Consider the following 21,720-nt stretch of genomic DNA (forward strand, 5'->3'; position numbering starts at 1 on the left):
CATATCCAGAACTTGCTGAAGTGGTTATAACTCCCTGTATTCATAAATAAAAGCTAGACATGATGGACAGGATGTAGCACCCTCCTAGGTGCTAGGTTAGGTAAATTTAGCTATTTAGGTACTGATTGTAATTGCTGTGGTCTGCTCTGAGTTTCACAGGCTGTGGGTTTGACTGCTTCCCCCTGACTTTCAGATGGTTCTGGAAAGTAGTTGGCTGGAAGATTTAGATTTACAGTATGAACAGTGGCGTCTGGTGTTTTTTTTTTTTTTTTTTGGGGGGGGGGGGGCAAACAAATGTCTGTCGGTCAGGGTCAGCAACTCCCCCCCCTCCGCCCAGGGGCAGCGTTTCAGGCGGCAGGTAATGGTGGGCAGCGGCTTCACTCTGGGCGGCGCATTCTTCCTGGGAAGCCAAGGCAGCTTCCCCTGCATTTCCTCCCTCCTCCTACTGGTGGCCAATCTGATCGAACCTCCTTTTCGGCCAACCAGGTGACAGGTTTCAGGACCCACTTCCTGATAGGCCAGGAGGAGAATCAATGTGACAATAGCGAATATTCATTCCCTATCATCACACAACCGTGTGGGCTTCGAGCACAGTGCTCTGCGCCCCGAGCCCACCCTATTTTGAAGCCTATTAGAGCCTCTGGCTCTAATCACGTGCTTAAAAAAATACTGCATTGGCATCCATGCATCCGACGCTTTATATGTAGATCAGGGGGCCAGATGCATGAATAGGTGGGGCAGTGCCCGTGCACCCCCTATGGACGGGTCGCCACTGAGTGTGAATATATGTTTGGTCCAGCTAATCCCTGGGGGAAGATGCCCAGTTGGTGGCTGGGAGGGAACATAAATAGTTTGTGGCCTAGAGCAGAGGCAGTTCTTGTCTAGGAGGAGAAGATGCCCTTCTGGGCAGTCTAGCGGTGCTCTTCATCTGGTCATCCAGGTCCAGCTGCGTACATGCTGGAGCTGATCAAGAGTTTTCTTTGGGGATCTGGTCTGAAGAGTGCACGAGAGACTTGTCTGGCAGATATTGGAAGGAGACATCCAAATATCCAAGAACATTTGACCGGTGTGTAAGATCCAATGACTGTGTGTTGCTGCTATCCCTCTAACCCGTGTCAGTCTGTGCTGAGGTCATGCTTTATGGTGTCCTTTGCTGCTGCAAGGACTGTGCTAGGAAGTTTGAGGAAGAGACAGGTGTCCTCAAGTTACTACCTTATCCTACAGGGGTCTCCCACAGCTACATTGCACCTTTCCAAGTTCAAGTTTAATGAAACATTTAAAAAAATGATACCACTAGACTAGGGATATGTAATTAGTGGACCTCCAGCTGTTGCAAAACTACAAGTCCCATCATGCCTCTGCCTCTGCGTGTCATGCTTGTGGCTGTCAGAGTCTTGCTGTGCCTCATGGGAATTGTAGTTCAGCAACAGCTGGAGGTCCACTAATTGCATATCCCTGCACTAGACTGTTTAATGAGCCAGAAGAATGACAGAGACCATGTGCCTGGCTGCTAGTACAGTAACTAAGGAAAGAACCTTGGGACCAAAGCAGCGGGTCTTTTAGGGGAGTGAGAGCTACATGTGGGGGCTTGTCTGGGATTTCCCTGTGAGTGTATGCTGCCGTTGCTGCTGGCGACTGATGAAAGAGTTGAAGCTGGGAGTGCTATGTGGACTTTTTAATGCATATATATACAAGAGAAAGCTATTGCAGCCATCTTCTACCAGGAAGAGTACCTACTTTATAGTAAAAGTGGCTGCCAGTCACATGTGCATTTTCGAGTGGATAAGAAAGGTTTAAATGGTGGCGCAGGATAATCGGTGCCAGTGAATCCCAAGGAGCAGGGCAGGTAAGATATGTGTTCTGGGTAAGAAATAAACCCAACATGTGGAGGAGAGCAACAAGATGGTGGCTCATACTTGCTTCTTTCAGTATGTATCAAGAAGTCAAGGGATGGCAGGACAGATAGACCGGAGGGCCGAATCACCAGAGCTGATGATGGATATAGGTGTAAAACTTGGTCATAAGAGCGGTGTTGTCCTAGTCATGATTGGGAATACAGAGTGGTTGTCCCTTGTTTGCGGGAAGTGCCGGGAGCCAGCAGCTGTGGTGAAGGCATGGATGTGTTGTGGCCACTGCAAGGAACCACTGTTAGAACAGGTTCTGAATATGCTGGAGCTGATAAAGGGATTTCTTTTAGGGGTCTGGTCTGAAGAGTCCATAGGAGACATGCCTGGCAGATATTGGAAGGAGGAATCCAAATATCCAAGAAAATCTGTGAGTACAGACCTGTGTGTAAGAAGCCCAATGACTTTGTGCTGCCGCTATCCCTTATAAAGAGGTGACCCCAGGGTCACTGTGTGTATTAGAAATTTACGCCTGATTTCTGCAGGGGCAGGCATGCTGATTGCACACCTGTGGGCTGGGTTCATATTCTTCCCAGGGTTAGAGCTCAGAGATTAGAGACAAGTCCACCCAGCCAGACAGGAGGTCTCCACCCTACAGACAGGAGGTCTCCACCCTACAGACAGGAGGTCTCCACCCTACAGACAGGAGGTCTCCACCCTACAGACACGAGGTCTCCACCCTACAGACACGAGGTCTCCACCCTACAGACACGAGGTCTCCACCCTACAGACACGAGGTCTCCACCCTACAGACATGAGGTCTGTGTATGAGAGTCAGGAGGGCTACCACCTTCTCTAAGAGGCAGAGGTTGCAGGTGGCAGTCTGAGCATGCATGTCTGCAGGAGGCAGATAGAGTCCGTGACAGTGCAGCCTAAAGCTGAACCCAAGCATGCTAGGAGAGAGCTTGACTGAAGGGTACTTTTGTTGGTCTGAGGAGCAGACCTAAGGCCTAGGCGTGAGGCCCGAAGCAGCCGTCTGGCAAGTGAGAAAGCCATGAGGCTGAATTAGCACGTGACAGTAATGGTGGAACTCCCTGCAAAGGAAATTGCTGTTGTTTTTGTGAACTTTCTATTCCTTTAAATAAAAGTGGGCTGCCTTACCCTAAAATTGCAGTCTAGACTGGTAAGATTTCTTGGAAACGCATGCGCCACAAGAGTTTATTCACCCCGGATCTTTACACCCTCTGGAATCGGTGTCAGCCTGGGCTTAAAGGTGGACATTCCTTATGATGTCCATGTGCTGTGAACAAGGTTTATCGGCAAAACTAGTCTGCTGCTGACTGTACTCACTGTGAAGGCTTGAAAATAAATACGCTTGATGGTATGGAGTTGCCGGCTGCTTTTATTCGATGACCGTTTGTCTATTGGTGTGTGGGAGGACACCTCAGCTTGGACACCCTGACTGCAAACTTCCAAAGTAAGACTTTGTTTCCCACTGCTCTGAGCCATACAATCTTTGATCAAATAAAAGTGGGCTGCCTTCCCCTAAAAATGCAGTCTGGACTGGTACGATTTCTTGGAAACGCATGCACCACAAGAGTTTAATCACCCCGGATCTTTACACCCTCTGGAATCGGTGTCAGCCTGGGCTTAAAGTGGTTGTAAACCCTTACAACCAACTTTGACCTACAGGCAAGTCTAGATTAAGGCTTACCTGTAGGTCCAAGAAATATCTCCTAAACCTACATGGTTTAGGAGATATTTGCCTAAAGACAGGCACCGCTGTCTACGGTGCAGGCGCACTGAGCGCGCCGCTGTCAACGCCGATATGCCGCGAGTGGCGGCTCCCGTGCGCATGCACGGGAGTGACGTCATCGCAGCTCCGTCGAATGACAGCAGAGGAGCAGTGAGACCCACAAAGAAGATGGAGGCTCCGGACTACAAGGGACAGCGGTGACTTCGCTGGCTCCTGTGTCAGGTAAGTGACACATAATAGACTACTATGCGATGCGATGCAATGCGATGCATAGTATTCCCTTATGCTTTACCTTTGCTGGGAATCAAAGAGGAAGTAACACCCATCAGGGTTTACTTCCTCTTTAAAGGTGGACATTCCTTATGATGTCCATGTGTAGACCAGTTCATCATTTGCTGCTACAAGGACTGTGCTAGGAAGTTTGAGGTGTCCTCCTCATGCTTCTATTTTGCCCCCACAACTACCCTGCACCTATCCAAGTTCAAGTTTAATAAAACATCAACAAAATTATACATCTAGACTGTTTAATGAGCCAGAAGAGTGACTGCGACTGTGTGCCTGGCTGCTAGTAGAGGGACCAAATCAACGGGCCCTTCAGAGGGTGAACGCTACAGGGAAATGAGAGGAAATCTCCCTAATGGAGCCCCAAATTACAATCACACAGGAGTTCTAATCCTTCCCCCATTCCACCCAACATTAGAAAAAAAAAAGTTCTTGACTCAACACTTTGTCTAATTTTTTTTTTTGCAGGAATTCTCTGTAAATGTAAAATCAAATACGCCAAAATCAGTAACTCCTCCCCAATGAAAGCACCTTGGCAATCCGCGCCAGATGGCAGATCGGCCTCAGACACCGTATCCTCTCCCCCTTCCCCACTCCCACTATTGTCATCTAAAAGACAAACATTACATTGAACATCCAATAAATGATCTCTTACGTTTATCCTCGGCACGGGCGGCCTGTGATCCCTGAAAATAGAAGATATACGGCTTGGAGTCATTTCTAGGAATTCCGTTCAGTTCATTATAGCAATTCTTATTTCCACAACAATTGTAATTTCCAGCAAAGAATAGAACATTGTTCCTGCAAATAACACACCCATTATAGGTTAGTGAATCAAGTCTATTATTTGAAGAGGACTTCCCATGGGAAATGGAAGGCCCCCTTCTCTGCCCCCCCCCAACACAAATAGCTCTGAAAAAGCCATCTGTAAACAAACCATTCTCCTCCAAAAAAAGAGGTTATTGTATCCGTATTAGTGCAATTGTGACAGAGAAAATTGAGAAAATTGAGTACTGTCCGTAAAACTTTTTTTATTTGCACTAACATATCATTTTTCATGGATGAGCTTTTGGGGTGTGTCCCCTTCTTCAAGGTTCAAGCAGTACTCCATGGACCTTGAAGAAGGGGACACACCCCGAAAGCTCATCCATGAAAAATGATATGATAGTGCAAATAAAAAAAGTATCCAGGACAGTACTCAAGTTTTCTCTGCCTCCAAAAAGGCAAAAAGGATGTTTACAGACGACTTTCCAAAACCATTTGTGTTGGTGGGCAGGGGGACTGTCAAGAAACCAAAGCCTTTCAATTACCATGGAGGGTCCACTTTAAAGACCTGGATCCCAACCTTTAGCCCTTTGGTACTTGTGTGGCCCCTGGACCCCAGCAGTCTGTAGTGGGAGTATTGGTTTAGAAATGGACTGTAATCTCAGTGATCTCTAGCAATCTATTATAACGTTCCCCGATTTCTTGTCCATGTCCCACAGCAGGTCTCCATTCTCCAACCTCACCGGTAGCATATCCACAGAGCCTGACCTTCTCCTGTAGTCCTCTGTAACATTACTATATTGAATACTATGTGTGGTGGCCTCTTGGAGATGTAAGGGGCCACAGTTGAAGGCCCACACACCTCATTAATTGACGACCACTGATTTGGGCTCCATGCATGCACACTAGACGCTAAAAAACGCTGGATAAAAAAATGCTGATATTTTTGCCAATGTTTTGCAGTGTTTAGAAGCATTTCCAAAAGTGTTTAGGAGTAGCATTGTTTTTGTCAAGGAGCAGGCAGCCGCCAGTATCCTTAACAACCAGTAAATAGCTGGTTGTTAAGGAGTGGGTCAGCAAGCCGGCTGGCGCATCCTTAACAACGGAGGACTCATCAGCTGCCAGCAGGGTTCCCTGCTGACAGCTGAATGTAAACTAAACAATTGCCAGAAATATAAATGGAAAAAAAAACACTTTGGAGCCCCCCCAATCCATACCAGGCCCTTTCAGGTCTGGTATGGGTTTTAAGGGAAATCCCTCATCAAAAAACAGAGTGGGTTTCCCTCCCATATCCATACCAGACCCTTATCTGGGCATGCAGCCCCCCTTCTGAACCATACCAGGTCACATGCGCTCAAGAGCTGAGCCTTTTATTATTATTTCATGTCGATGACCAACGTTCATCACGATTGACGATAAATCTACACCAGGGGACAAACCTACCATACCAGACTTTTTCATTTCTGACTCCACCTTAGGGTGGAAGATAGTAGGGGCAGCAGTTCTGGCGAAACTCCCATAACGAATATAGACAGCACAGTATTTTCACTATTCCTGTACCACATCTGTCCCATTGCGCGGATCTAACTACAATTTCTTATACTTCTCCCCAATCGGTCCTAGCATATCTGGACTCCGGGGCTGCCGGCAATTTTATGGACTGGAGAACTGCTTCTTCTATGAAGCTTACCCTTTCTCCCGTCGCTACTCCACTGGTAGTCTCGGCAATTGATGGTACTGTGCTCCCAGGAGGCCCTATCTGTTTCCAGATGCTACCTATTAGGATGTCGGTAGGGATACTCCACCAGGAGTGGATTTCCTTTCTCATTCTACCCAAGGCCTCTACCCCCATTGTATTGGGCCTTCCTTGGCTACAGCTCCACTCGCCACATGTGGACTGGGTCTCTGGGCAGATCCTGGCTTGGGGTCCTTCGTGTTTCTCATCCTGTCTTCTCAAGGTGGCCCTCAAGGGGAAACTTCCCATTGCTACCACATCCTTATCGTCTGATCTTACCACGGCACACAGCAATTTCCGGGATGTGTTCTGTAAGAAGTCTGCTGAGGTGCTTCCTCCCCACAGATCTTTTGACTGTGCTATTGACCTTATCCCTGGAGCAACCCCGCCCAGGGGTCGTACCTACCCTCTGTCCATTCCAGAGACCCAGGCCATGTCTGAGTATGTCACCGAGAATCTGGAGAGAGGTTTCATCTGGAAATCCTCATCGCCTGCAGGAGCAGGGTTCTTTTTCGTTGCCAAAAAGAATGGTACCCTCAGACCCTGCATCGACTATAGAGGTTTAAACGTAGTGATTATCAAGAACTGATACTCCTTACCTCTAATATCTGAGCTATTCGACAGGTTGAAGGGGGCTTCCATTTTCACTAAGTTGGATCTCAGAGGTGCATACAATCTCATTCGAATACAGGAAGGTGATGAATGGAAGACCGCGTTTAACACTAGGGACGGGCATTACGAATACCTGGTTATGCCTTTTGGTTTGTGTAATGCTCCAGCTGTGTTCCAGAACTTTGTCAATGAAATATTCAGGGATCTACTGTACCAGTTTGTTGTCATCTATCTGGATGACATTCTCATCTTTTCCGAAGATCTGCCTGCTCACAGAAATCATGTACGCACCGTACTTCAGCGCCTTAGAGAGAACAATCTCTATGCCAAGATGGAGAAATGTTTCTTTGAATGTTCCGAGGTCCTGTTTCTGGGATGTTTTGTTTCTAGTGCGGGTCTTCGCATGAATCCCGGAAAGGTCTCGGCCATTACCAACTGGCCCCTTCCCGATAGCCTCAAGGCCACACAGCGCTTTCTTGACTTCACAAACTATTATAGGCAGTTCATAAGGAATTACTCTTCCATTGCCGCGCCTATTATCGCTTTGACCAAGAAGGGTGCGAATGCCAAAGACTGGCCTTCCGAGGCTGTCTCTGCGTTTCACGATCTGAAACAGGCCTTTGTCTCTGGACCTCTCTTGAGGAGACCAAATCCTGAGGACCCATTTTTTTATTGAAGTAGACGCTTCTTCGATGGGGGTGGGAGCTGTGCTTCTTCAGGACTTTGAGAAAAAACGTCAACCATGTGCGTTCTTCTCCAAAAAAAAATTCTCAGGCAGAGAGAAATTATGCCATTGGTGATCGGGAACTTCTCACAATTAAATTGGCGTTGGAGGAGTGGCATCATCTCTTGGAAGGTTCCCCTCATTTCATAACGATCTTTACTGATGACAAGAATCTACAATACCTACAGAATGCTAAAAGTCTGAACTCCAGACAAACCAGGTGGAGTCTCTTCTTTTCCCGTTTTAAATTCATGATTAGGTACAAACCTGGTTACTGCAATGGTCGGGCTGATGCTCTCTCTAGGTCATTTGACACTTTGGACGAGGAGTCCACCCCTGATCCTGAGCTGATCATTCCGACCTCATGCATTGTTGCCCATTCTACCACCCTGGAATCAAAAATTCCTCCTGGCAAGACCTTTGTTCCCACGGAGCTAAGAACTAAGATCCTTCATTGGGGACATGATTCCAAGGTGGCAGGTCATGCTGGGTTCCACCGATCCTTCCTGCTCACCAGTCATCACTACTGGTGGCCTAATCTCCGCTCGGATGTTAAAGACTATGTTAAGGCTTGTCACGTCTGTGCTCAGTCTAAATCTTCCACTCAAGCCCCTGCTGGTCTTCTCATGCCCTTGCCCATTCCTAAGGAGCCCTCATCTCATATCACCATGGATTTTATCACTGATCTTCCACTATCAGAGAATAATATGGCTATTTTGGTGGTAATCGATCGGTTCTCCAAGATGGCTCATTTTGTTCCTCTTCCTGGTCTCCCTTCTGCCCCTGCCTTGGTTCCCATTTTTGTATGAGAGATTTTCTGCCTTCATGGTGTTCCTTCTCATGTCGTTTCGGACAGTGGTGTGCAGTTTACTTCTCGTTTTTGGAGAGCCTTTTGAAAATCCCTCGACATTACCTTGGATTTTACCTCTTCTTATCATCCCCAATCCAATGGCCAGACTGAAAGGGTTAATCAGGAGTTGGAGGTCTTTCTCCGTACCTTGGTCTCGGCCCATCACTATGATTGGGCATCACTATTACCGTGGGCTGAGTTCTACCACAATAATCATGTCGACGTCAGTTCTCAGAAAACACCCGCTGTCACTGTTTATGGAAGACATCCTCAGCTTCCTCTTCCTATGACTTGTTCTTCTGACATTCCAGCTTTGGCTACTGTTCAGGAATCATTCAATTCCATGTGGGCTGACATTCATGATTCCCTCCAGAAAGCTGCCAACAAATTCAAGAGTTTTGCTGACCGTCCCAGGCATAAGCCACCTTCTCTTCAGCCAGGAGACAAAGTCTGGCTCTCCACCAGGAACATCAAACTCCGGGTTCCTTCCCTCAAATTTGCCCCAAGATTCATTGGTCCGTACACCATAATTTCTAAACTGAATCCAGTTTGTTTCAAGCTCCAGATTCCCAAAAGCCTCAAAATCTCTAACTCCTTCCATGTTGCCCTTCTGAAGCCTTTAGTCCTCAATAAGTTCTCTCGTCCTCTCTCTACCGTAGCGCCGGTCTCTGAGGATGATCAGGAGTACGAGGTTAGCCAAATTTTGGATTCCCGACTCTGTAGAAGCATTCTCCAGTACCTCGTGCACTGGAAAGGGTTTGATCCTGAGGAGAGGTCGTGGATTTCGGCTTCCGAGGTCTTTGCACCTCATCTGTTGAGGAAGTTTCATTTGAAGTTTCCCTCTATACCTGGTCCCAGGCAGGGAAGGGGGAGGCCTCTTAAGAGGGGGGGTACTGTTATGGTTATGCAATAGAGTTTGTCTGCTTACCTGTCTCCATGTGTTCATCTCTAGAGACCAGCCGACCCTCACCTGACTGCTTTTATAATCCCTCCTCTGGCATGGCTCCACCCTAGCTCCTATCAGAGAACTCTATATTAACCTGTGCACTGCAGGCCAGCCCTGCTGATCAACCTTTGTGTGTTTGGCTTCCTGTTTCCTGCCGTGTGCTCTTCATTTGTTTCTGTTACCGACTTTGGCGTGTCCCTGACTATCCCTGTTTGCCTGTGACCCTGAGTTTTGGAGTGTCCCTGACTATCCCTGTTTGTCTGTGACCCTGAGTTTTGGAGTGTCCCTGACTATCCCTGTTTGCTCCTGCTGGCTCTTAGACTCCGTGCCCCAGGGAATCTTATGCTCTAACCCCCGTGGGATCCGTCTTGGTGTTCCGGCAGCCCTGCCTTCTTAATCACCTTGACTCCCGTCTGCAGCAGTCAGCCGTAGGGTCCACTACCTTGCGGTGCACTCCTGATCCCAGCGTTGTGCATCTGTCACCTGACCTCAAGTTGACCTGACAAAGGGGTTAAAGCCGTTTAGGACATTCCATATCCGAACACAAAGGCAGCTACCGAACACTCCAATCAACCGAACAAGAAACCCATACGAATAATTCTTCCCCCCCAAGTATTAGACGAGGCTCTGTACGGAGGGTCAAACAGGAATCAGACTCTTTATTAGAACCCAAATTACAAGACATTATATACAGTTAAAGAGGAGGTTTCCTCCTCCTGCTCATATTACTCTAACAATACAACTGTAACCAGAAACCAAATTAAGATGAGCTAGTTTGCTAAATTATTTACCCAGACTAGGTGACTCCGAGACATGACCTTTAGGACAGACTTGTGATCACTGAGCTTCACGCATTAGTCATCATCATCATTATAAACACAGGACACCTTCTCACAATAGCAGGAGCTAATTACAATTAACAATACAAACAATGATCTCCTCCCCTCCTCCGCCTAAGAGGCAACAAACTATAGTATGAGGAGACTTTCCGGCTCCTACCCAGTTCTAGAGGCCAATGTGATCAGCTCTCTCAACTAACATGTTGAGATCAGAATAAAAAAAAACAAGAATAGTCTTTACATATATCCTGGGAGATATTGTGGATGAATATTACTGTCCCATTTTAAGTAATCCAATCATATTCTCAGGGTTCATTCTTTTCTTGGTCACCCTGTGCCCAACAGTGACTCCCGTCACATCCACTCACAGCTGGTGAGTGATTTGTCGCTAATGCCCCGTACACACGAGAGGGATTAAGTCTGACAAACCTCCGACAGAGTTCCGCTGGAGTTCCGACGGAGTTCTGGCGGATTTTTCGACCGAACGGACTTGGCCACACACCATCACACCAAACTCCGACGGAGTCGAACGTGATGACGTACGACGGGATTCGACGTAGGAAGTTCATAGACAGTAGCCAATAGCTGCCCTAGCGTCGGTTTTAGTCCGTCGGAGTAGCACACACACGAGCGAACTTTTCGAAGGGGACCGGGTCCGGCGGAGTTCCGTCGGGAAAATTTAAAGCATGCTTCATTTCTAAAGTCCGTCAGACTTTAGCGAAGCTAAAGTCCGTTGCAGCCCACACACGATCGGATAGTCCGCCGGACTCAGTCCGTCGGAGTTTGGATGTCGAAAAGTCCGCTCGTGTGTACGGGGCATAAGGACGCCTGTGGGCCACCAGCTAAGAAATAAAAATGCTGGAAACTGGTGCTTAGCAGCACCTGGGAGCTTCTAGGAGCTGTCAGCTTTTTTTCAGCTAGTAAATTGTTAGTAAATCCAAAAATGTAATAAAAAAAAAGATTTTTTCCTTCTCCTAGAAGCTGAAGCTTGAAAAACACTTCTAATCTACAATAGTGTGCAAGGAAACAGAGGATAACTCTGCTTCTAAATAAAATGCTCAAAGGAGCTGCTAGGAGCTTAAAAATAAGCTAGTGTGCATGGGGCCTAATGTGCATGTACACCCAACAATGATCTTCTCTTGGAAGTGTTTTCTTGTATCTGTTCAATAATCCCTGTTGATCCTGCCAGAAGTCTTCCAAACCACAAGCAGCAGATATTTTGATGATCGCTCTTCTTTCTCCCAAAATGAAGCGTTGCATTTACAACCCAACCTATCCAATATATTTCCTGGAGTTCCTTTTTAATGGAGGGGGGATGGGGCTTCCAGTTCCACTGATCTTGGGGGATCAATACTGACTGAACAAATTTATCTATCTGATCAATCATTCCCCCCAAAGAGTGGGCGGTGACATTTTTTTGCAGACACACAAATGGGAATATTGGTGGAAAATGTTGGAATTGGGTGATTGTGGCCCCCGTGTATAGGGGCCCCTTCGGATTATTGCAGATTTCATAGAAAATGTGTTTTAGGATAATTTTTTACATAAAATTCCATAACCCCAATTTGGAGCTCATCTCTGGTGGATTTACTTACAGTGGCCGATCCGGGTGTGTCCTCCGCAGTGCCCGGACTCTCAGTATTCGGCAGCGAGACATTCAGAGGTATTTCTTCCCCGTTGGGCAGTTTCAGCAGATGGCGCCCTTTCTGGAGGACTCGATCCCGGGCTGGAAGACAAGGAGAACCATGATGAGGATTTTCTATGAGAATGTCACATGGCCCCTACAGTGCCTTGAAAAAGTATTCACACCCCTTAAATATTTTCCACATTTTGTCGTGTTACAACCAAAAACATGAATGAGAAGGCCGGCCTGAATTTGTAGGAGGGGTCGGGCTGCACATAAACCCGCCCTCCTCCTCATCACCCCTGTTGGCGTTTCCTGCCTGCCTGGGAAAGGAGGAGGAGGGCGGGTTCATGTACAGCCCGACTCCTCCTACAAATTCTGTCTGGCCGGTGGCCAGCCTTCCCATATATACCTTTCCAATACAAATCTCTTTACATACATCCCGCTGTGCATGCTCTAAAAAATAAAAAAAAATAAAAATGATTAAAAGAAAAATCATTGTAATGAAACTAAAGTGAGTCGCCTCAATTGTACCATTTAATATGCCCCCCCTATCACCGTCGGGTGAATTACGAGAATTTTACAGCCAATCACTGTGGTGACTTTGTACTTTGTACATAGTAATTGGAACCATTCCAATATTTAGTTTTTTATATATTTATAATGATTGCAGGAAAGTAATAAAGGGGGCAATCGTCCAATGGGGACACTACTTCTGGTGAGCAGGGGGTCCCCAAGGATTTCCCATAATTTGCAGGGATTTCTTCTCACTTCCTGCCTCCAACCCAACCCAGGTGTGTTCACCTCATCCCTGCCAGGCAACCGGCATTCCCTGAGGGAGTTCAGCAATGGAGGCTTCACATTCCTCTCCTCTATTTATCAACTCGGAATTCACCAAAAGGAATATCTCCGAAGATCAAGTTATAACTTCCCATTCTTCCCACAGAGGACAAGAAGTAAAACCCCCAACCTCACCTGACACCTCCAAAACAACGACCACCCTCACCTGTACAGGGATAGGCAACACACATACCAGAAGTATCAGATTCTACTTACCTCCCTCCTCCTTGTAGTGTATGAGGATCCCCCTCCAGTCCTCAGTACTTACCTCTCTCCTCCTTGTAGTGTATGAGGATCCCCTCCAGTCCTCAGTACTTACCTCCCTCCTCCTTGTAGTGTATGAGGATCCCCCTCCAGTCCTCAGTACTTACCTCCCTCCTCCTTGTAGTGTATGAGGATCCCCTCCAGTCCTCAGTACTTACCTCCCTCCTCCTTGTAGTGTATGAGGATCCCCTCCAGTCCTCAGTACTTACCTCCCTCCTCCTTGTAGTGTATGAGGATAACCCTCCAGTCCTCAGTACTTACCTCCCTCCTCCTTGTAGTGTATGAGAACCCCCTCCAGTCCTCAGTACTTACCTCCCTCCTCCTTGTAGTGTATGAGGATCCCCTCCAGTCCTCAGTACTTACCTCCCTCCTCCTTGTAGTGTATGAGGATCCCCCTCCAGTCCTCAGTACTTACCTCCCTCCTCCTTGTAGTGTATGAGGATCCCCCTCCAGTCCTCAGTACTTACCTCCCTCCTCCTTGTAGTGTATGAGGATCCCCTCCAGTCCTCAGTACTTACCTCCCTCCTCCTTGTAGTGTATGAGGATCCCCTCCAGTCCTCAGTACTAACCTCCCTCCTCCTTGTAGTGTATGAGGATCCCCTCCAGTCCTCAGTACTTACCTCCCTCCTCCTTGTAGTGTATGAGGATCCCCTCCAGTCCTCAGTACTTACCTCCCTCCTCCTTGTAGTGTATGAGGATCCCCTCCAGTCCTCAGTACTTACCTCCCTCCTCCTTGTAGTGTATGAGGATCCCCTCCAGTCCTCAGTACTAACCTCCCTCCTCCTTGTAGTGTATGAGGATCCCCCTCCAGTCCTCAGTACTTACCTCCCTCCTCCTTGTATTGTATGAGGATCCCCTCCAGTCCTCAGTACTTACCTCCCTCCTCCTTGTAGTGTATGAGGATCCCCTCCAGTCCTCAGTACTTACCTCCCTCCTCCTTGTAGTGTATGAGGATCCCCTCCAGTCCTCAGTACTTACCTCCCTCCTCCTTGTAGTGTATGAGGATCCCCCTCCAGTCCTCAGTACTTACCTCCCTCCTCCTTGTAGTGTATGAGGATCCACTTCAGTCCTCAGTACTTACCTCCCTCCTCCTTGTAGTGTATGAGGATCCCCTCCAGTCCTCAGTACTATATTAAAGTCCTTTAGTATTATTATTAAACCCCCCCAGTATGTACCTTCCTCCTCCTTGAAGTGTATGAGGATGTATCCCTGGCTGCAGTCGGTGTCTCGGATCTCACATTCTCCTCCATTAGATTCTCTCCTCTTCTGGAAATACAGCAAAAGTTTATTTTTTAGTTTCGTCAGTCTCTGGGGGTCGTCACCCCACTGGAGGGAGACGGGGTGCCGGTACTGGGGGTCCCCCATCCCTCTTGCAGTGACGATTTATATAGAGAGACGTATGTTGTATGATCTGGGTGTGTGAAGGGAGCCGCTCCCAGCTCTTTACTTTCTGTTTCATTATTTGCTCTCACTCAAGGAAATTCCCTTCATAAACCTCTCCGCACCCACAACCCTCCGCACACACAGCCCTCCGCACACACAGCCCTCCGCACACACAGCTCTCCGCACACACAGCTCTCCGCACACACAGCCCTCCGCACACACAGCTCTCCGCACACACAACCCTCCGCACACACAGCTCTCCGCACACACAGCTCTCCGCACACACAGCTCTCCGCACACACAGCTCTCCGCACACACAGCTCTCCGCACACACAACCCTCCGCACACACAGCTCTCCGCACACACAGCTCTCCGCACACACAGCTCTCCGCACACACAGCTCTCCGCACACACAACCCTCCGCACACACAGCTCTCCGCACACACAGACCTCCGCACACACAGCTCTCCGCACACACAACCCTCCGCACACACAGACCTCCGCACACACAGACCTCCGCACACACAGACCTCCGCACACACAGCTCTCCGCACACACAACCCTCCGCACACACAGCTCTCCGCACACACAGCTCTCCGCACACACAGACCTCCGCACACACAGCTCTCCACACACACAGACCTCCGCACACACAGCCCTCCGCACACACAGACCTCCGCACACACAGCTCTCCGCACACACAGCTCTCCGCACACACAGCTCTCCGCACACACAGCCCTCCGCACACACAGCCCTCCGCACACACAGACCTCCGCACACACAGCTCTCCACACACACAACCCTCCGCACACACAGCTCTCCGCACACACAACCCTCCGCACACACAGACCTCCGCACACACAGACCTCCGCACACACAGACCTCCGCACACACAGACCTCCGCACACACAGACCTCCGCACACACAGCCCTCCGCACACACAGACCTCCGCACACACAGCTCTCCGCACACACAGACCTCCGCACACACAGACCTCCGCACACACAGACCTCCGCACACACAGACCTCCGCACACACAGCCCTCCGCACACACAGACCTCCGCACACACAGCTCTCCGCACACACAGACCTCCGCACACACAGCTCTCCGCACACACAGACCTCCGCACACACAGCTCTCCGCACACACAACCCTCCGCACACACAGACCTCCGCACACACAGACCTCCGCACACACAGCTCTCCGCACACACAACCCTCCGCACACACAGCTCTCCGCACACACAGCTCTCCGCACACACAGACCTCCGCACACACAGCTCTCCACACACACAGACCTCCGCACACACAGCCCTCCGCACACACAGACCTCCGCACACACAGCTCTCCGCACACACAGCTCTCCGCACACACAGCTCTCCGCACACACAGCCCTCCGCACACACAGCCCTCCGCACACACAGACCTCCGCACACACAGCTCTCCACACACACAACCCTCCGCACACACAGCTCTCCGCACACACAACCCTCCGCACACACAGACCTCCGCACACACAGACCTCCGCACACACAGACCTCCGCACACACAGACCTCCGCACACACAGACCTCCGCACACACAGACCTCCGCACACACAGCCCTCCGCACACACAGACCTCCGCACACACAGCTCTCCGCACACACAGCTCTCCGCACACACAGCTCTCCGCACACACAGCCCTCCGCACACACAGCCCTCCGCACACACAGACCTCCGCACACACAGCTCTCCACACACACAACCCTCCGCACACACAGCTCTCCGCACACACAACCCTCCGCACACACAGACCTCCGCACACACAGACCTCCGCACACACAGACCTCCGCACACACAGACCTCCGCACACACAGACCTCCGCACACACAGACCTCCGCACACACAGCCCTCCGCACACACAGCTCTCCGCACACACAGACCTCCGCACACACAGACCTCCGCACACACAGACCTCCGCACACACAGACCTCCGCACACACAGACCTCCGCACACACAGCCCTCCGCACACACAGACCTCCGCACACACAGCTCTCCGCACACACAGACCTCCGCACACACAGCTCTCCGCACACACAGACCTCCGCACACACAGACCTCCGCACACACAGACCTCCGCACACACAGACCTCCGCACACACAGACCTCCGCACACACAGACCTCCGCACACACAGACCTCCGCACACACAACCCTCCGCACACACAGACCTCCGCACACACAGCCCTTCGCACACACAGCTCTCCGCACACACAGCTCTCCGCACACACAGACCTCCGCACACACAGACCTCCGCACACACAGCCCTCCGCACACACAGCTCTCCGCACACACAGACCTCCGCACACACAGACCTCCGCACACACAGCCCTCCGCACACACAGCTCTCCGCACACACAGACCTCCGCACACACAGCCCTCCGCACACACAGCTCTCCGCACACACAGCTCTCCGCACACACAGCTCTCCGCACACACAGACCTCCTCACACACAGACCTCCGCACACACAGACCTCCGCACACACAGACCTCCGCACACACAGCTCTCCGCACACACAGACCTCCGCACACACAGACCTCCGCACACACAGACCTCCGCACACACAGACCTCCGCACACACAGACCTCCGCACACACAGACCTCCGCACACACAGCTCTCCGCACACACAGCTCTCCGCACACACAGACCTCCGCACACACAGACCTCCGCACACACAGACCTCCGCACACACAGACCTCCGCACACACAGACCTCCGCACACACAGCTCTCCGCACACACAGCTCTCCGCACACACAGACCTCCGCACACACAGATCTCCGCACACACAGCTCTCCGCACACACAGACCTCCGCACACACAGACCTCCGCACACACAGATCTCCGCACACACAGCTCTCCGCACACACAGCTCTCCGCACACACAGCTCTCCGCACACACAGCTCTCCGCACACACAGCTCTCCGCACACACAGACCTCCGCACACACAGACCTCCGCACACACAGACCTCCGCACACACAGACCTCCGCACACACAGACCTCCGCACACACAGACCTCCGCACACACAGACCTCCGCACACACATCCCTCCGCACACACAACCCTCCGCACACACAGACCTCCGCACACACAGACCTCCGCACACACAGCCCTCCGCACACCCAGACCTCCACACACACAGCCCTCCGCACACACAGACCTCCGCACACACAGCTCTCCGCACCGGAATCAATGCATTTGTATAGCACTGATTGCTGTATAAATGACAATGGCCCCAAAAATGTGTAAAAAATGTCCGATGTGTCCGCCACAATGTCGCTGTCATGACAAAAATCTCTGATCGCCGCCATTACTAGTAAAAAAAAAAATTATTAATAAAAATGCCATAAAACTATCCCCTCTTTTGTAAACGCTATAACTTTTGCGCAAACCAATCAATAATCGCTTATTGTGATTTTTTTTACCAAAAATATGTAGAAGAATACGTATCGGCCTAAACTGAGGGGAAAAAAATGTTTTTTTATATATTTTTGGGGGATTTTTATTATAACAAAAAGTAAAAAATAATGCGTTTTTTTCAAAATTGTCGCTCTATTTTTGTTTATAGCGCAAAAAATAAAAACCGCAGGGGTGATCAAATCCCACCAAAAGAAAGCTCTATTTGTGGGAAAAAAAAGGACGTCAATTTTGTTTGGGAGCCACGTCGCACGACCGCGCAATTGTCAGTTAAAGCGACGCAGTGCCGAATGGCAAAAAGTGGTCTGGTCTTAAGCCAGCAAAATGGTCCGGGGGCTGAAAGTGGTTATATGTTCTGGATCTAGTATTTTTATAAACTTTTGTAATAGGTAATAAAATTGCTCTTCTGGGTAAAGTAATTTCCCAGACCTTATTATATTATTAGTAACATCTCCAGACCAAATTGTTGAATCGTTACCTTTTACTAATACTGACCAGAAACCCCTCTACACCATAATACACTATAATACACTATAATACACTATAATACACCATAATACACTATAATACACCATAATACACCATAATACACCATAATACACTATAATACACTATAATACACCATAATACACCATAATACACTATAATACACCATAATACACTATAATACACCATAATACACCATAATACACCATAATACACTATAATACACTATAATACACTATAATACACCATAATACACCATAATACACTATAATACACTATAATACACCATAATACACCATAATACACTATAATACACTATAATACACTATAATACACTATAATACACCATAATACACCATAATACACTATAATACACTATAATACACCATAATACACCATAATACACTATAATACACCATAATACACCATAATACACCATAATACACTATAATACACCATAATACACTATAATACACCATAATACACCATAATACACTATAATACACCATAATACACTATAATACACCATAATACACCATAATACACTATAATACACCATAATACACCATAATACACCATAATACACCATAATACACTATAATACACCATAATACACTATAATACATTCAAAGGTTCCGGTTCTGTTATTTGTTTGATAAGATCTCTGCATTTTAACACATTTTGTTTTAGATTCTATTTTAACTTTGACTTCAAAATCATTACTATGAATGAAATACAATTCCATTCAGCAATTAAATCCCTGTCCTATTCATACATATCCAAACAAATCTTTAGCTGTATTGATATTAGTGTATCTAAATGTATCACTTTTGTCATCTGTGTTGATATTAGTGTATCTAAATGTATCACTTTTGTCATCTGTGTTGATATCAGTATCATGTAATGATTGTCATAATGAACAGTACAAAATATAACACATAAATAAAGCAGATAGTGAAATGGATTCATAACGATACAGGCTATAACCTGGCACCCTTGAGTGTGGACTCAACGCGTTTCATGGCGTTTAAAGCCAATCATCAGGAGTAGGATGCTATAAAATAAATGGTATAATAGATAGATAAGTAGATGGACCATCTAGTATATGTAATACATTAGGCTCTACAGCTAAGAAACAGAATTTATTATTTAACCCCTTCCCGTCGAGCGTACGCAGATGTGCGTACTCGGCTTCCGGGGGGTACCTTTTTTTTTTCAGCGGGCGATTGGCTTTCCAGCCATAACAACCAAAGCGGCTAAAAGCCGCTCGGCTGTTATGCCGGAGGAGCGGGAGGGGACGTCCCCCCCCCTACCGCCGCCTCCCGCCGCTGTTTCCGGTGCTCCCGCTCGATCGGGAGCACCGATTCACACTCCGACGCCTCCGGCTGCTGGGGAGGAACTGGAATGAAGCCATAATCGGCTTCGTTCCAGCATCCTAATAGTAAACACGGAAGCGGCGTCCCGTTTACTCGGCTGCCAATAGCGCCGGTTTTAAAAATATATACGGTATTCAGAATCGCCGTTTTCAGCGATCTGAATACATTGAAGTGTAAAGGAGGGGTGGGGGGTCATTTAGACCCCCCATACCTTCATAAAGAGTACCTGTCACCACCTATTACTGTCACAAGGGATGTTTACATTCCTTGTGACAGCAATAAAAGTGATCATTTTTTTTTTTTAAACTATTTATTCATTTTCAAATAAATAAAATAAAATAAAAAATAATTTTTTTTTTTTTCAAAGCGCCCGCTGTCCCCGCGCCCGCGTATGTAAACGGTGTTCAAATCACACATGTGAGGTATTGCCGAGATCGTCAGAGCGAGAGCAATAATTCTAGCACTAGACCTCCTCTGCAACACTAACCTAGTAACCGTAAAAAAAAAAATTAAAGCGTCGCCTATTGAGATTTTTAGGTACCGTACTTACTCGTCAATCCACGAGTGCGTGCGATTATAAAGTGTGACATGTTTGGTATCTATTTACTCGGCGTAACATTATCTTTCACATTATGCAAAAAAATTGGGCTAATTTTACTGTTTAGTTTTTTTTAATTCATGAAAAGTGTCCCTTTTCCCAAAAAGTTGCGTTTAAAACACCGCTGCGCAAATACCTCGTGACATAAAATATTGCAACAATCGCCGTTTTATTCTCTAGAGTCTCTGCTAAAAATATATATATAATGTTTGGGGGTTCCAAGTAATTTTCTAGCAAAAAATATGGATTTTAACTTGTAAACACCAAATTCCAAAAATAGGCTTAGTCATGAAAGGGATAATGGAGGTAATTTACCTATGGAGTAACTCACGGGTATAGACCTACAGGTACTATGATGGAGCGAACTTAGCCTGGAGACAGTGGCGGAATTATAGGGGTCGCTGAGATCGCCAAGGCGACCGGGCCCCATGCTGCAGGGGGGCCTTGAGGGCCCCCCTGTATATCTGAAGGAGCGGGCGGCTGTGACCGAGCTCCCTGATCTTCAGCCGGAGTATAATCGGCACTGTGCGGGGAGCTCAGAGTCATCACACTGCTTGTAACTAAAGTGAAAGCAGTGTGTGCTCTTTGTCTCCCCCTACAGTGCAGTACCCAGCATGAAGCGGTAAGATAAAGCACTGCCGTTTTTGAAAATACTTTATGTGTGTGTGCATTTTTGTGTGTATGTGCATGTGTGTGTGTGTGTGTGTGTGTGCATGTGTGTAGATGGCGAGCGGGCAGGGGGGGGCACACTGGGGGCATTCAAGGGCACACTAGCAGCATTTGATGGCACGCTGGCAGCATTTAATGGCACAGTGGCTGCAATTGATGGCACAGTTGTAGCATTTGAGGGCACAGTGGCAGCGTTAAATGGGCACAGTGGCTGCAATTGATGGCACAGTGGCAGCGTTTGATGGCACAGTGGCAGCATTTGAGGGCGCAGTGGCAGCATTTGAGGGCGCAGTGGCAGCGTTTGATGGCACAGTGGCAGCATTTGAGGGCACAGTGGCAGCATTTGATGGCACAGTGGCAGCGTTAAATGGGCACAGTGGCTGCAATTGATGGCACAGTGGCTTTGTTTGATGGCACAGTGACAGCTTTTGATGGCACAGTGGCTGCAATTGATGGCACAGTTGTAGCATTTGAGGGCACAGTGACAGCGTTTGGCACAGTGGCTGCAATTGATGGCACAGTGGCAGCGTTTGATGGCACAGTGGCAGCATTTGAGGGCACAGTGGCAGCGTTAAATGGGCACGGTGGCAGTGTTTGATGGCACGGTGGCAGCGTTTGTTGGGCACAGTAGCAGCGTTTGGGTACAGTGGCTGCGATTGATTGCACAG

General features: G+C 48.4%; 1 protein-coding gene across 1 annotated transcript in view; it reads right to left on the bottom strand.

Moving 5' to 3' along the window:
- The window catches only part of LOC143925144 (protein mono-ADP-ribosyltransferase PARP14-like), a 112,390-nt gene extending 97,856 nt beyond the window's left edge, over positions 1-14,534 (bottom strand). The window contains exons 1-3 of the mRNA XM_077449760.1: positions 14,257-14,534; positions 11,949-12,079; positions 4,538-4,568 (exon numbers count right to left, since the gene is read on the bottom strand). Coding sequence (XP_077305886.1) covers positions 4,538-4,568; positions 11,949-12,079; positions 14,257-14,446 — 352 coding nt within the window. The 5' untranslated portion in view covers positions 14,447-14,534. The remainder of the gene's footprint in view (positions 1-4,537; positions 4,569-11,948; positions 12,080-14,256) is intronic.
- Between the last annotated feature and the right edge of the window lie 7,186 nt (positions 14,535-21,720).

This window comes from Lithobates pipiens, unplaced genomic scaffold, assembly GCF_037356315.1.
Source record: "Lithobates pipiens isolate NorthernLeopardFrog02 unplaced genomic scaffold, aLitPip1_a1.2 Scaffold_22, whole genome shotgun sequence".
Taxonomy (NCBI): Eukaryota; Metazoa; Chordata; class Amphibia; order Anura; family Ranidae; genus Lithobates; species Lithobates pipiens.